Raw genomic sequence first — 17,650 nt, 5'->3', positions numbered from 1 at the left:
GCCATAAGCTACCTCTGTTCAGGGGTTCCAGGCCATCTCTATGAGTGGTCCTTGGCTGGAGTATCAGTCTCAGAAAAGAACTCTGTGCCCAGACTTTTTGGATCTGTTGCTCTTCTTGTAGAGCTCCTGTCTTCTCCAGGTCTTACTATCTCCCACTTCTTTCATAAGATTCCTGCACTCTGCCTAAAGTTTGGCTGAGTCTCAGCATCTGCCTCAATACCCTGCAGTTCAGAGGCCCTACCAATCCATGAGCATGAGCGAGCTTTCCATACTCTATTATCTTATTTAATTTCTTTCTTCAAAGACTTGAAGCTTTTGTTATATAGGTCTTTTACTTGCTTAGTTGTAGTTTCACCTTAATTTTTATATTATTTGTGGCTGTTGTGAAAGGTGTTTCCCTAATTTTTTTTTTTATCTTTTTTTTTTTCAATGCAGTTTATTCAGGAACATTGAACAATCCTCGGACCCCGGGGAAAGCCAGCCCACAGCTTAAATAGCCTCTGGGTAGCCAACCCAGGCGTGCCACGGGGGCAATGCAGATAGGTCCACATACATGGAAGCAAGCCAGATCCTCAGCCTTAGCCAAATGTGGAATTGTTCATGACAGAGAGCACTCACCATCAGGAAGGTGGAAGGCGGAAACCAGCTCCATCTTTAAGGCATAGCATTCCGCAGCTCTCTACAGTTCCCCCTTTTTGTTTTAGACACATCAGGCAAGAGTAGAGGTCTGATCTCTGATATTAGAAACAAATTGGGACTTTGTACCGATGTTCATTTAGGTGTCATCCACCCAAAGAGCATCAGACCCGTCTGATACCTTTTTACTCAGAGGCGGGACCTGGGGCATCAACCCGCATGCAATCAGATTTGCTCTTCTCTGGGTCGAAAGGGGCTGACCCTGAGTGCAGTGCTTAGCCTCGCATCCTGAGCGTATCATTTTAGCTTTTTATGGTATCCAACCATGCTTGGGGAGAAAGTCCTGCTCCAATGGCTGTAAAGGCCTGAATGATCATGGCTGCATCACACTGTTGTGAGACTCTAATCTTGCATATATACCACAGGCAAACCAAGGAGACCAACACCAGAAGGCCTGCTAACACTCCCATGCCCGCCCATTCCTTAATTTTCCCTAATTTTTTTCTCAGCCTACTTATCATTTTTATAAAAGAGTGCTACTGATTTTTTGGAATTAATTTTGCTTTTTGGGTCCATTTTCTTGGAAAATCTTTTTCCAACCCTTTACTCCAAGGTAATGTTGATCTTTGATGTTGAGGTGTGATGCTTCTATGCAGCAGAATTAGGGATCCTGTGTTTAATCCATTCTGTTAGTCTGTGCCTTTTCATTGGGGAATTGAGAAATGTTGAGAGGTATTTATTAATGACCAACAATTATTAATTCCTGCTATTTTGATGTTGATGATGATGATGGTAGTGTGTGTGTGTGTGTGTGTGTGTGTGTGTGTATGCATGTGTGTGCTTCCCTTCTTTTGGTTTTTCTGGTGTGGAGTTATTTTTTTCCTATGCTTTCTTGGGTATAGTTAATCTCCTTGGATTGGAGTTTTCTTTATAGTATCTTCTGCAGGGATGGCATTGTGGGTAGTTATTGTTTAAATTTGGCTTTGAAAATGAATATTTTGTTTGTCCCTCTATGGTGAATGGACATTTTGCTGGATATAGAAGTCTAGGTTAACATCTGTGGTCTCTTAGAGACTGTAAGACATCTGCCCAGACCCTTCTGGCTTTTAAGTCTGTGTTGAGAAGTCAGATGTAATTCTGATAGGTTTGTTTTTATATATTACTTGGCCCTTTTCCTTTGCAGCTTTTAATATTCTTTCTTTGTTCTGTACATTACAGTTCTGATTTTTATGTGATGGGAGGATTTTCTTTTCTGGTCCAATTTATTTGGTGTTCTTGAATGTTTATAGAAATCTCTTTCTTTAGCTTGGGGAAATGTTTTTCTATCATTTTGTTGAAAATATTTCCTGAGCCTTTGAGCTAGGAATCTACTTCTTCTACTCTTATTATTCTTAGGTTTTGTCTTTTCATAGCAATCTCAGATTTCCTGGATGTTTTGTGTCAGGAAATTTTTAGATTTAACATTTTTTTTGATTGATGTATTTATTTCTTTTATTGTATGCCTGAGATTCTCCCTTCCATTTCTTGTACTCTGTTGGTGATGTTTGTGTCTGCAGCTCCTGTTCTCTTCCCTAGGTTTTCCATTTCCAGGATTCCCTTAGTTTCTGTTTTTCTTCATTGCTTATATTTCCATTTTCAAGTCTTGAAATGATTTATTCATTTCCTTTACTTGTTTGATTGTATTTTCCTGTATTTCTTTAAAGAATTTATTCATTTCCTTTTTAAAGGCCTCTATTATCTTCATAAGATTGGATTTACGGTTCTTCAGCTGTGTTAGGATATCCATTGCTTGTTGTAGTGGAATAGCTAGGATCTGGTGGTGCCATTTTGCCCTGGCCATTGTTGATTGTGTTTTTAATCTTGTTGTTAGCCATCTGTGTTTTGCAGTTATTACATGTTTTGATGCTGATTTTTGAGTTTATCTTTGGGTAATTTTTGTTTTCCCCTTGGTTTCTGTTTCCTCTCTGTCTTCTGGACTGAGTGGCCTGAGTTCTGATGACTTGCTAGATCTTCAAGTCTAGTAGGGCATGTCCGTTGGGGTTTTGTGTCCTGTGAGGTCTCTCGGATTTTGGATACCACCCTTGTCTCAGAGGTCTTTAGTAGCAGCATGACTTGGGGTAACCAGTGCTGATGGGCCTTCAGAACAGCAGGCTGAGTCATGGATTAGAAAATGGAATCCAGGGGATGAGGTGCTGATGGGGGTGTTTCAGGGGAATATGACAGGCAAGGGCTTAGGAATTACCTGCTTGTCGCTGGTGACTGCAGGCCTCCAGGACAATACTGCAAGCAGTATTGTGCGGTGCAAAGTATGTGGTGCAGTTTACTACTGTTGGGTGTGCTTTCAGGGAAGTTGGCAGGTAGGAGCTTGGATGGTGGAGAGGTCCCTGGGCTCTCTGGTGCCAGAAGAGCTCTGGGAAAGCAGGCAGAGTTATGGGACTGGGAATGGAGCATAGGGTATGGAGCACAGTTTACCCCTGATAGATGTGCTTTCAATGATGATCTTTATTCTTTGCATAGAAAAAGAAATTAATTTTAGACAGTTGTTTTTATTGACAATGTTGCATATGTGTCATTTACATAAATATACATTTATGTTGATTTGTACTTAGAATCAGTTTACTGCTAGAGAAATATTGCCAAAACATTGCAACAAGGTTATAGCTCAATTGCCAGGGTCACCTGTAATGCATGGCCGGTCTGCATCTGTTTGCAAAGTTCTAGGATTCTGGGTGATTGCCACCATGCTTGGGTACTGAAGATTTTACAGCCAGTGATATAACCAAAGTGGGATTTTAGGATTGATTTGGCAACATTTAGACAGATGATTAGAAGAAATAGTTAGTTGGTAACACAGCAAGTCAGGGGGCTTAATTATGGCTCCTACATGGAAATGGAATAGAAAGAGTGTTTGAGGATATTTTGTTGATCTGAACCATTTTAGGGTGAGAGTGTCCCTGGAAAGAGTCTGAGGCAATTATTTTGGAAGATGAGTTTGTGTTCAGACACATTAAAAATTAAATTAATACTATGAAATGTCCTGTGGCTAAAAAGTAAATGTAAGAGGAACCAACAGTATAAATTTCTTATTGTATTCAAAAGTAATAAAGAATTAAAATATTAATGTTGCAATAACATACAGATAACTTCACAACTAATTTTCTGCACAAGACAAGCCTTTGAAAGCACAGGTAGTGTCTTCTTTCTGACCATAAAAAAGGAGCTTTGGAAGAGGTGAAGAATCAGATTAGTGACAACTTCTGCTACAAATTATATATGCTTCCTTTCTGCTGTGTGAGGCTGAAAAGGATCCCAAGAATGTTATTACTTTGGATGTTTGTGAGAGCTGAGTTACTTTTTGATAACCACTGATCAGAGACTTTTGTACTTCCTGCTACAACTGCATTTTCACAAAAAATAAAAATAAATGTATAAAGCCGTATTAACAGATTACATTCATAAAAGAGGTTTTTACTACTTATACTTGTTTTATCTTTTTTTCAAAAATGTACTTTATTTAGGTGTACAGATTTTAGTATGTTTATCCTATATTATATACCTAATATCCATTTATAAGTGAGTATAAACCATGTGTGTCTTTCTGCTTCTGAGATACCTCACTCAGGATGATCTTTTCTAGATCCCACCATTTGCCTGCAAATTTCATGATTTCCTTGTTTTTAACTGCTGAGTAGTATTCCATTGTTTTAAATGTACCACAATTTCTGTATCCATTTCTCAAATGATGGACATCTGGGATGTTTCCAGGTTCTGGCTATTACGAATAAAACTGCTACAAACATGGTTGAGCTAATGTCCTTGTTGTGTACTTGAGCATCTTTTGGATATATGCCTAGGAGTGGTATAGCTGGATCTTGAAGTAGCACTATTCTTAACTGTCTGAGAAAGAGCCAGATTGATTTCCAAAGTGGTTGTAAAATTTTACATTCCCACCAGCAATGGAGAAGGGTACCCTTTTCTCCACATCCTCTCCAGCATGCATTGTCACTTGAGTTTTTTATTTTAGCCATTCTGATGAGTGTAACATGAAACCTCAGGGGCATCTTAATTTGAATTTCACTGATGACTAAGGATGTTGAGCATTTCTTTAATCATTTCTCTGCCATTCGATGTTCCTCTGTTGAGAATTCTCTGTTATCTCTGTACCCAATTTTTAAATTGGATTACTTGATTTGTTGCTGTTTTAACTTCTTGAGTTCTTTATATATAGTGGATATCAGTGCTCTGTCAGATATAAGGTTGGTGAAGATACTTTCCCAATGTGTAAGCAGTCATTTTGTGCTGACAACAGTGTTCTTTGCTTTACAGAAGCTTTTCAGTTTCATGAGGTTCCATTTATTGGAAGCTAAGCAAGAAAGAGGACCCAGGGCAAGGTGATAAACCCTCCTCACTCAGAAAGCAAATGGGACAGACATCAGAAGAGGGAGAAAACAGAGAACAGGATAGGAGCCTACCACAGAGGGCCTCTGAAGACTCTACCGAACAATGAATCAAAGCAGATGCTGAGACTCATAGCCAAACTTTGGGAACAGTGCAGGAAATCTTATGAAAGAAGGGGGAGACAGAAGACCTGGAGGGGAGAGGAGCTCCACAAGGAAAGCAACAGAACAAAGAAATCTGGGCCCAGAGGTCTTTTCTAAGACTGATACTCTAACTAAGGACCATGCATGGAGATAACCTAGAACCCCTGCACAGATGTAGACCATGGCAGCTCAGTCTCCAAGAAGGTTCCCTAGTAAGAGGAACAAGGACTGTCTCTGACATGAACTCAGTGGCTGCCTCTTTGATTACTTCTCCCTGATGAGGGAGCAGCCTTACCAGGCCACAGGTCAGAAGGAAGGGAGGGAGGACTTCCCCTATCAGTGGACTTAGAGAGGGGAATGGGAGGAGATAACAGAGAGAGGGTGAGATTGGGAAGGCAAAGGGGGGGGGGCTACAGCTGGTATTCAAAGTGAATAAACTGTAATTAATATAAAATATAAAAATTTTAAAAATGTACTTTATTGGTTTGAACACTGTGTCATATTTTGCTAAGCATTCTTCGGGGAAACAGAACGTTTAGCAAAATATGATACAATGTTCAACATCATTAAGCAACTTCTCAGTTTCTCTTTACTGATCAGAACAGTCTATGACAGGGTAAAAGAAATCGCATTCTTTAAGAAGACAACTACATGAGACTTGTCATATCTATATGTTTTAAACCTCTTAAAAATACATTGATAAATTGCTATTGTCATGGCAATTTTGATAAGAAAAGTTAATTCGCATGTTTTAATTCTAATCAGGGATCAGATCAAAGCCCAACATTTGTCACAATCAAGATAAAATAGGCTACAGATTGTCTATACATGCACATGTGAAACTCTCTTTAATAGGAAAAAAGTAAGCATAAGACACATAAAAAACAAAAGATGAGATTTAAAAATCTGCATTAAGTAAAAGTGAGTATTTTCATATGTAGTCATTAAGAATGTCAATCATTCACCTGTCTTTAAGGATTTGGTGGCAAAGGGCAAAATTTAATAATAATAATAAATAATAATAGAAAGGAAGAAAGGAAGAAAAAAGAAAGGAAGGAAGCAAGGAAGGAAAGGAGGAGTTTTGAAGCTGGGCATGGTGGTGCACTACTCTAATTTCACAAGTCTAGAAGACTGCTTCAAGGTCACAACCAGCCTAGGCCAAGCAATTACTAAGCCAGAACCTGTCCTCTCCAGGTCTTTCTAGCTCCACGTTCTTTCATCAGATTCCCTGCATTCTGAGCCTGCCACAGAGGGCCTCTGAAAGGCTCCACCCTACAGGGTATCAAAGCAGATTCTGAGACTTATGCCCAACCTTTGGGCAGAGTGCAGGGAATCTTATGAAAGAAGAATCTTATGAAATAGTGAGACTTGAGAGGACAGAGCTCTACCAGGAGAGCAACAGAACCAAAAAATCAGGGCACAGGGGTCTTTCCTGAGACTGATACTCCAGCCAAGGACCACTCATGGAGATAAACTAGAACCACTGCACAGAGGTAGCCTATGGTAGTTCAGTGTCCAAGTGGGTTCCATAGTAATGGGAAGAGGGACTGTCTCTGGCATGACCTGATTGGCCTGCTCTTTGATCACCTCCCCCTGATGGGGGAGCAGCCTTACCAGGCCACAGAGGAAGACAAAGCAGCCACTCCTGATGCGACCTGATAGACTAGGAAGGAAAGGAAGACATCCCCTATCAGTGGACTTGGGGAGGGGCATTCCTGGAGAAGGAGGAGGGAGGGTGGGATTAGGAGGGGAGGAAGGAGGGAGCTACAGGGGGGATACAAAGTGAATCAAGTGTAATTACTAAAAATTAAAATAAAAAATATTTTAAAAAGGATAAACTAGCCCTGTCCATCAATCATCTTTAATGAGCAAGTTCCAGTATCCATACAAAGCAAAAACCTGTTTGTTGTGAAGCAATGAGTTACCTTTGTTCATGGAACTAGACTTGAAATTTTATTTTCAGAAATATTTTTTGGAAACAATTTTAATTTTTAATTTAATTTTCAATAAAGGGTAAAATAAGAAAAGAAAAAAAATATTCTGTGCATTCTGCTCAAAGTTTGGCTATGAGTTTTGATATATGAGTTTGGCATATGTTTTGATACCCTGCTGGGTAGAGTCTTTCAGAGGCCCTCTGTGGGTAGGCTCCTGTCCTGTTCCCTGTTTTCTCCCTCTTCAGATGGACGTCTGTCCCATTTGCCTTTCTGAATGAAGATTGAGCATCTTCCCCCGGGTCCTCCTTCTTACTTAGCCTCTTTAGGTGTACAGATTTTAGTATGATTATCCTATATTATATGTCTAATATCCACTTATAGGTGAGTTTATGCCATGTGTGTCTTTCTGCTTCTGAGATACCTCACTCAGGATGATCTTTTCTAGACCTCACCATTTGCCTGTAAATTTCATGATTTCCTTGTTTTTAATTGCTGAGCAGTATTTCTATTTTTAAGAATTGACCACTGAGTAGAAACCTTAAATATCAATTATAGGTCAATTTTAAATAATAAAAGACTGTTTTCTGGAATGTTATTGATTACAATAAGACTATATATACTTTTCATTTATCCTTCACCTTTTATTTATCCTTTAAAAAATATATTCAGCCAGTCTGTTCAACAATCAATTAACATTTATTCAGTATTTTTTAAATGCTTGCTACTGGTCTAGGATTAAATGAAAATGACTATAAAAATTAGATATAGGAATCACTGTTTTATATTTGTAAAGTATTTGATATATATGTATATAACGCTTATATAGAAAAATAGCAATAGGCTTATTGGTTTTGTTTGGTTTTCTTTAGTTTTAAATTTACAAATTATTTTATTGAATTTGTATTGAAATTATCAAAGTAAAAACATAGCCTATGGAATTTAAGATGAAAATTCTATAATTTTAGTTCATTACTTAAAAGAAAGATCTCTGTCATCATTATGTATTTATTTAATGACTTGATCAACAAGGACTGTTGGGGCATGATACTGTGACAAGATCCTGCTATGCTATAAAAGAGAACATGCAGTATCAGCTGAAGCAGGTGTGGAGTTGAAACATGTTTGATCATTTTGGCTACTGGAGTATTTTAACCTGTGATAGTGGACTTTGATAGCCTGAAATGAGTAGGTACAGCATGATTTAGATGAGATGTCAAGATAGCATCTTTTATTTATCCTTCAAAAAACATATTCCACCAGTCTGTTTAGAAATCAATTAACATTTATTTGGTATTTTCTAAATGCTTGCTACTGGTCTAGATTATAAAAAGGGGAAATTAATAAATTTCAGAAAGCTAGTGGTACACTTGAAAGATTGCTGTTTAAATGTGATTTTTTAAAAAAATGAACATATAAGCTGGGTGGTAGTGGTTCACCCCTTAATCCCAGCACCCAGCAGACAGAGGGAGGTGGATCTCTTGAGTTTAAGGCCAGCCTGGTCTATAGATTGAGTTCTAGGTCAATCAGGGCTATACAGAGAAAACATGTCTTGAAAAAAATGAATACATATATGAAATTCTAGAGAAACATCAAGAAAAGGCTAGGCATCCTTTCTTCTGAGTTAGAAAAGCCTTCTCTGAGAAAGTAATCTTAGAGAGGCAGTTTTTGAATAAGTAGGAATTGACCAGATGGAAAAGGCAAAGGGGCTTAAAGATAGAAAAAAAAAAAAAGAATATATGCAAGAAGCCAATGATCTGAAATAGGACACATAGCAAGTTCTTACTAATAAGAAATGTATCATATAGAGTTTTGGATGAAAGGAAGAAGCAGGTCATGGGTAAAAACCTGGGTTAGCTTGAAAGTGGCCAACATCTACTTGTAGTCACGTGCCTTGTGCATTACCAGTGATTAATAGTGATTTCCTGGCTATTACAGTCTTAATTACTATAATGAAGTATGACTGCTGCTTTGAATTATAGAAATTATTAAGTGTTATGACCTGTTTCGTAAACATAAATTATAAATAACATCACATTGCTTTAAGCTTTGAGGTAGTCACTCAATCCTTGATAGTTCTTGTCAGCAGGAAGTCTGAAATGTTTTCTTGAAGTTTCTTCCACTAACTCTGGGTGTCTACTCAGGGAAGCAGCTGAGTCCCAACTTGCCTCAATTATGTTGGTAGCCTCAGTTGTTCTCTCTAATCATCACTGCTGTGCTTTGTTGGCTGGACCTGTACGTATTTGTAGAGCTATTCACAGGCATAGTGAAGAGGAGTCATTCCCGTGAGCCTCAGGACCCAATGTGTAGAGCCATGTCAACAGTTGAGAATATCCTCCATCAGGATCACTTTACTTCTGCAGTTTATAAGACCTTCCCTGCCATGGTTTTCTCAGTCAATGTGACCTTAGTCTAACATCTCTCATCTCACTCTTCAGTCCAAGAAAAAGAAATATGAAGGACACCAGCTTTCCCCTAAAAGGCCTTAGACTCTACTTTGACACACTTGCTCTTCCTCCCATTGTCTAAGCTATTCCTCCATTTGGTCGTAGATTTACACACTAGACTTTAAATTTTTTTTTTTTTTTGCACAAAGACCATTACAGAAAGCTATAAGAAATCAAAATGCAGAATTGTAGTACTCAGTCCCAGCCTCAACCTACAGAACAACTCACATACCCATAGCTCAGGAAACATCACAGAAGAGGAGGCAAAAAGACTGTAAGAACAAGAGGGTCATATGGTTCCCTGAATTCTACCAAAGGTTTGGATATGAGTCTCAGCATGTGCTCTGATAAGCTGCTAGGTAGAGTCTTTCAGAGGCCCTCTGCAGTAGGCCCCTGTCCTGTTTCTTATTTTCTCCTATATCCAATGTCCATCCCATTTGTCTTTCTAAGTGAGGATTGATCATCTTACCCCGGGTCATTTTTCTTTTTTATCTTCATTAGGTGTGTAGCTTTCAGTATATTTATCCTATCTTATAGGACTATATAAGTGAGTATATACCATGTGTGTCTTTCTGCTCCTGGGATACCTCACTCGGGATGATCTTTTCTAGATCCCACCATTTGTCTGCAAATTTCATGATTCCCATGAGTAGTATTCCATTGTGTAAAAGTACTACAGTTTCTGTATCCATTCCTCCGTTGATGGACAACTGGGTTGTTTCCAGGTTCTGGCTATTACAAATAAAGCTGCTACAAACATGGTTGAGCAAAGATAGGAGCTCCACAAGGACAAAATATATCAGGGCACGGGGGTCCTCTATGAAACTATTTCTCCAACCAAGGTCCATGTATGGATATAACCTAGAACCCCTGCTCAGATGTAGCCCATGGTAGCTCAGTATCCAAGTGGGTTTCCCTAATAAGGAGAACAGGAACTATTTCTGGCATGAACTCAAAGACTGGCTTTTTTACCCCCGCCCCCAGGGAGGAACAGCCTTGCTAGGCCACAGAGGACATTGCAGCCAGTCCTGAAGGTACCTGATAAGCTATGGTCAGATGGAAGGGGAGGAGGACCTCTCCTAGCAATGGACTTGGAAAGGGACAGGGAGGAGATTAGAGAGGGAGAGTGAGATTGGGAGGGAATGAGGGTGGGGGCTACTGCTGGGATACAAAGTAAATAACGTGCGATTAATATTAAAAAAATAAAAATAAAAATAAAAATAAAAATAAAAATAAAGAACCAGAGGGTCAGGGAGTTTGCTGTGAGATTATGTTTTCTAGTAATATCAGAAGCTACAACTATAAAGTCTTACCAACATAACTGCCCAAATTAAACTAAACAATGAGGATACCAATAGACATGCCAAAGTGGATGAGAGAAAGGACATTAGACCTCAACCCTACACAAAGACCCAGGTACAGACAATTAAGGATTCTGAGTGTGGAAAACACACACACACACACACACACACACAAAAAAAAAAAAAAAAAAAAAAAAAAACTACAGTTTTCCACAGAGAAGAGCAGCACACCAATTGGAGGTGCAATACCAAATGATCAGTCCTGAAAACATACATGCAAGTAACATACACAGACTAAACAAGTTATATCTAGGACTGTGTATACATACACATATACTTATGTACATATGACAATAGTTAATGTAAAAATAGGCCATGGGTTTGGAAGACAGCAAAGAAGACTGTATGGAAGGCTGGAAGGCTTTGAGGGAAAGAAAGGAAAGGGAGAAGAATTAAAGAAATAACAAAACAAACAGAAAAAAATCAGTTGCGGAGCTGGAGAGATGTTTTTAGCACTTAAAAGTGCTTGTTCTCTTTCAGAGGACCTGTGTTTAATTTCCAGCACCCACACGGTGGCTCCCAATCACACTTAACTCAAGCTCATAGGGATTCAACAGGCAAGCACATGGTACACATATAATCTCAAAGGGAAAACATTCATACACGTAAAGTGAGATAAGTAATCTAAACAAACATTTTAAAACATCTGTTGCCTTCACACAGCACACCAATGAAGTGCCTGGTTGCTTTATATTTATATAGCTAAGACAGATACAAAGTAACTATTCCAAGAACAAAGGTCTTCAAGAAAATGCTTTGCTCCTGCTTGTAAAAAAAAAAAAAAAAAAAAAAAAAATGGTGCAGTTTTCTTCACTAGAATAATTAATCTTTGTCCATTTGCCTATTTTAAAAAAATCAATGAAAATGTTCTCTTCTATCACATGACAAATTGTCTAACTTGCGTAGTGTAAAAATCGAGCTCCACCTGCGTGCATTTAGCCACACTCTGCTTACTGAGTCTGTAGACTCCCAGACCACGATTTATGACTGTAACTCAGACACAGTACCCATTGGTGACGCATATGGCATAAGTATCTATGGTTTTAAGGTAGGCTTTAAATGCTTCCATGCTGCTGATAAAACTACTGCATTTTTCAGCTAGTGTGAGTTTGTTTCTATAAGACCACATATGCTTGCTCTTCAAAATCAGGTGACAGAAGGCAGAACTCAGGTAAAAGTTCCAAAGGTGGGAGACAGTAGCAAGTGGGTATGAGGACCCATAGTTTCTCTAGAAGTCAGGATTTGAAAAGGGGAGCTACAAGAAAGATTAATTTTAGTTTTCTGCTGAAAGTCCAGTTTATTTTGCTTTGCATTTTCCTAGAATGAATATAGACAATTGACCTTTTCAGTTTATTAGTTTGATGATCATAATCTCCTAGCTTCTTTGCCTTTAAATTTGGGCATAATAAAAGCCAATATTAAACAGATTTTCTTTTCATATTTTGTTGTAGGTGATATTCCCACCCCAGCACCACTGCTTTCTAAATGAAATTAAAATAAAGTGCATGTACATCAGATTTTTTGTAAGCTCAAATGAAGCTGTGACACACTATTGGCTATTATTCTTTAACAGAAAAGCTATGAATTTACCTGAATTTACCAGTTGTTTGTCATACAGTGTGGAGGTACTCATCTGAAATCCAATGAAAGGCCCATTTTATGGTGAAAATTCAGAAAGGACTAGTCCGTAGCTGGCTACAGCTAGATGTGGTCTTTTTTTTTAATTTTTATTTTTTTTATTAATTATAGTTTATTCACTGTGTATTCCAGCTGCAGCCCCCTTCCTCATTCTTTCCCAATCACAACCTCCTTCCCTTTTCTCCTCCCATGCCTCTTTCCATGTCCACTAATAGGGGAGGCCCTCCTCCCCTTCCATCTGACCCTATCCTATCAGGTCTCATCAGGACTGGCTGCATTGTCTTCTGTGGCCTGGTAAAGCTGCTCCCCCTCAGGGTGAGGTGATCAAAGAGCCGGCCACTGAGTTCATGTCAGAGACAGCTCCTGTTCCCCAGCTGCCATGGGCTACATCTGTGCAGGGGTTCTAGGTCCTCTCCATATATGGTCCTTGGTTGGAGTATCAGTCTCAGAAAAGACCCCTGTGCCCAGATTTTTTTGGTTCTGTTGCTCTCCTTGTGGAGCTCCTCTCCCCTCCAGGTCTTACTATCTCCCCCTTCTTTCATAAGATTCCCTGCACTCTGTCCAAAGTTTGGTTATGAGCCTCAGCATCTGCTTTGACTCATTGTTCGGTAGAGTCTTCAGAGGCCCTCTGTGGTAGACTCCTGGCCTGTTTCCTGTTTTTTCCTTCTTCCAATGTCCTTCCCCTTTGTCTTTCTGAGTGAGGATTGATCATCTTACCCAGGGTCCTCCATCTTTCTTTAATCCAAGTGTTTGCTTTGAACTAGATCTGCATGCCACTGAGCACCACCCAGAGCTGAGATATAGCATTAGTAAGTGTGTGCTCTTTGCTACCCCTTTATTCTGTAGAATGAATCCCTGCCTTTTATTCCTTTCATAGTTGTGGATACTGTCATTTTATATACATAAATATGTGAATTTTAAAACTGGGTTGGAAACAGCAAGGTGGATCAGTGAGTAAAGGCTTTACTTCCAAGCCTGATGACTTCAATTCAATCCTCAGGACCCACATAGAAGAATGATAAAACCAAACTCTTATGGTCTCTATATGCATGCTTTGGGGTGTGTGTGTGTATGTGTGTGTGTGTGTGTGTCTGTGTAAATGTGCGTGTGTGCATGAACACACACAATACATAAAATGTCTGTATATATTTTATTTAAATAAACTCTAAATTGATCCAAGAGCAGGCAATAGAGTTCATATTAGAAACAGCCACCCCACCCCACTGCCTTCCAGTCACCAGGAGACACACATGAAGAACAAGCTCCCCATCAGTCACATATGTGCAGGGGGCCTAGGTCCAGACCATGCATGTTCCTTAGTTGATGTCTCAGTCTCTGTAAGCCCCCACAGGACTGGGTTAATTGTCTCTGTTGGTCTTCTTGTGAGTCCCCTCCAGGTACTTCTATCTTTCCTGCAACAGTTCCACAGAAACCCCAGGGCTCTGCCCCATGCTTGGCTGCGAGTCCCAGCATCTGTGTCAATCCAGAGCTGGCTGGAGCCTCCCAGACAACAGCCAAGTTAGGCTCCTGTCTGCAAGCATAGGATGATGATATGTTCAGTCCTTATGTGACTTGATGTTGGGGAGGGTTGATAAGGGAGAGGGGGCACCCCTTTTCTGCGGAGAAAGGGAGGGTGGAATGGAGAATGAGGGGAACATCAGGAGGAACTGGAAGAAGAGGGAGAGGGCACCCTTGGCATGTAAAGTAAGTAAACTGAAATAAATTTTAAAAAACTAAATAAACTCTAAATTAAAATTTAAGAGTAAGTTAAAGTTAAAACAATATATTAATCTCATTTGGTGCTCATATATGTTTAGCTTTGATCTCATCCAGAAAATGTATTCTGACTTCACTTACCTGAAGACCTGAAGAGTGGAGAAGTTGCTTCTGTTAGTTTGTAGCTGAACATGCTCATTCTGAGGTGTACATGCATCTCACACTAAAGAATGCTGTGTTTATACAGGTTAAATGAAATCTGATTTTTCCTTGACTGATGTTTCTAAACATCAGATGTGTCTAAGGCTGCTGAGGAAGAGACATAAGAGGCTCTGCCCTGGCTCTCCCTTTCTAGAGACTTTTGTCAGCATGTGCAAGGCCATCTACAATTAGGCGGAGAAGAGCTAAGAACCAATCCTTGAATGCCTCTGTTCCAGACAATATGACTGTTATATTTATATAAATAAAAGATCTTATATACAAACATTTTATGTATTGTGTGTATATGTACACACACACACACATAGAGCCTATGTTATATAACATTAACTATGACTGATACATGTGCTATGCTACCTTAGCTATGACTGATACATGTGTTAGGTATCCCATTAATTTTTCTAACAATCCCATGAGATGGTTATCATTTTTCTTATTGTGTAATAAAAAACATCAAGGTTCAGAGATGTTACATAGTTGGCTAAGACACATAGCCTGACATAGTAGAGCAGGAATGAAACACAGTTCCTTCAGACTCGGGTCAGCACACTGTCCCTTGTGGAACTGGGGGCCTAGAAACCAAAATGCCACATTAGATAAAGGTCCAAGTCACTGGATGAAATCCCATTCTTTTGTTTCAGTTTAGTGACAATCAGATTGTGAGAGTGAAAGAAGACTTCTGAGTTACTTAGGCCTCTACTAAAACCCTGGATTTCTTTTCTTCTGTGGGCCCTCCACTCTGTGGTGTGGGTACTGGTATTCCTGATGGGTGCTGGGATTTTCTCTGGGACTAAAAGAGGTTCTGCTCTTTTGGGGTGGGGATGACTTCACAGTTATGCTCACTTTGAAGACACTGCAGCTCCTTTTTTTAGGGCTCTGACCACCAGGCTTCTGCAAGGATAATCTGTCAGTACCTGCAGTGTGCAGGATGGAGCTTTATGGCTCAGGGGCACTTAATGCCCAGACATGTGGGAAGCAGAAGGTGTGTCGATATACCTGAGACTGGTAACATGGCCACCTTCGGAGCCACTGAAAGTGGGATGCAACCACACCCAACAATTCCCCTGCACAAGCATGGACCCTCATAGTAAGACTGAAGGCCAGCTTTATGTTCTCTGCTTTTGCTATTTCCCAGCAATTATCAGGTCAAAATCAGGAGAAATTCATTTAAGGTGTTGTTTTACCATACTTTAAAAATTGAGAAAATAGCTTCCAGCAGCTAATGATTACTGGACAGTCTTGGATACCCATTAAAAAACTGTAGGAGTGACAAGTCTACCATTAATTAAAAACTTCAGAATAGAGGCAGAGGTTCCTCAGCTTACAGTGATGACTACATCCAGAAACCACTGTGCCCCAACTCTCGGGACCTAGTTATTCGTGGGGGCGAAAGGGGTCAATCCTGGAAAAGATGGGTGAGAGAGAGAAAGGACACAAGCAGACTGTTGCCGGTCAAGTGTCAGCTTTATTGAGCTTCAGTGTTTCTTTTAAAGCACGGTTCTGGCAGGGCGGGGGAGAGGGGCGAGAAAAGGGGAGTAGTAGTGGAAAAATACCAAGGCCCTTGGTGGGGAGGTGGGAAGTTCCCAAGGCAAAGAAGGTGGGTTAAAGAGCTACAAGGCCCAAAGATAATATCTGTGGTCACGGATGTGTCCCAAAGCAAACAGTTTCGGGAACAATGGGTCGTAAGAAACTATGGCCTGCTGGAGTCCGGTGCTTATCTGGCAGGCCAGGCTCTTAGGGAGGGTCCCAGGGCTTAGTTCCCAACACCACTGTAAATTGGAAAAGCAACAACAACAAAAACAAAGGTTCTCAACCTGTGGGTCATGACCCCTTTGGGATCAAATGATCCTTTTACTGTTGAAAACACAGATTTTACATTATTATTCATAACAATAACAAAATTACAGTTGTGAAGTAGCAACAAAAATAATTTGATGGTTGGGGTCACTACAACATGAGAAACCGTATTAAAGAGTCACAGCACTTGGTAGGTTGAGAACTACTGCCCCAAGTCCATTTAAACACCATACCTGTCAAGTGTCCTGGAAGAGCCTTGAACATGGAGAGCACTGATGCTTGTGATCATGTGATCCACTAGGAACTGTGGATCAGCAGCTTGCTACTGCTCTCCAGTAGTGTGAAAGAGGATCATACTGCTTATCTCTAGTGCAAGAAAAGGTCAAACCTCAGAATCCAAAGTTGGTTTTCTACTAAATAGCTACGTATTTTGTTCAAACAATCACAGCATAAGAAATAATAAGTCGAGTTAGGGACTATTTATGCACATTGTTTATTACAAGTCCATGAGTGGCTGTCATGCTGTTAGTGAAATAATGTGAAGAAATGGCAGCTTCATTCAATTAACTGTATTGACCTTGAGGGAATGACTTTATAGTTTCCAATACATGGCCATGAGTAACCACAGACATTGCATCAGCTTCTTAGTTATTACATTTCCAGGGAGAGCATGAGAAACTGCACTGGTAAATGCAGTCTAAGAGGTGACCCCTGCTTACTGTATCCTGAAACACTGCTAAGTGATTTGGTTTCAATTAACAACTCTGGAGCCTTTAAGATTTTAGGCTCTTCCTAACTTTGCCTTCTACATATGGTATAATAAATACTTCACTAAACTTAACCATATATGAGGCTCTGCAAATAACATTGGTCATAACTCCTTTTGCTTTTACCCAGTCCTGGAGATTATCTCTGAGGTTGTATCCTTGTGTTATTTTCCATACCCTGAAGCAGGTGGCCATACCAGCAAGAGGCACGTGCCGCTGATTCCCTCTCATCCACAGTGCAGATGAGGTCTCCACCATTTGGAAAATATTCAAAGCAAACTGAAGGATATCTTTTGTTATTTTCCCAGGGCTGCGTCCAAAGAGGACTCTGCGCCTAGTGCTCTGGACAGCTGAAGAACAAGGTGGCATTGGTGCTTCCCAGTATTATGAGCTACATAAGGTAAAGCTAGAAAGCACATGCACCTGCATTTGAATTATCAGTGTACACCAAAAGCACTGATTTGTACTTTGGGTTTTAAAATCTCCGTAATTGTCTAAGAATTTTTAGTTCTTTATGGCAAACACCCAATTCCGTAAGTGAAAAGAATGTCCTGGTGACATGAAGGTGCTATGGGGTTAAAGGCCCTTCTATTTCCT

At 39.8% G+C, this 17,650-nt stretch overlaps 1 protein-coding gene across 6 annotated transcripts in view; it reads left to right on the top strand.

Moving 5' to 3' along the window:
* The window catches only part of Cpq (carboxypeptidase Q), a 568,473-nt gene that overhangs the window by 421,820 nt on the left and 129,003 nt on the right, over positions 1-17,650 (top strand). For all 6 annotated transcript variants that reach the window (XM_060393012.1, XM_060393022.1, XM_060393030.1 and 3 more), the window contains one exon: positions 17,362-17,453. In XM_060393012.1, the coding sequence (XP_060248995.1) occupies positions 17,362-17,453 (92 nt within the window). The remainder of the gene's footprint in view (positions 1-17,361; positions 17,454-17,650) is intronic.

The sequence above is a fragment of the Meriones unguiculatus genome, chromosome 1 (genome assembly GCF_030254825.1).
Source record: "Meriones unguiculatus strain TT.TT164.6M chromosome 1, Bangor_MerUng_6.1, whole genome shotgun sequence".
Classification (NCBI taxonomy): domain Eukaryota; kingdom Metazoa; phylum Chordata; class Mammalia; order Rodentia; family Muridae; genus Meriones; species Meriones unguiculatus.
The sequence above is the reverse complement of the archived record's forward strand: the minus strand, read 5'-3'. Positions and strand labels throughout refer to the sequence as shown.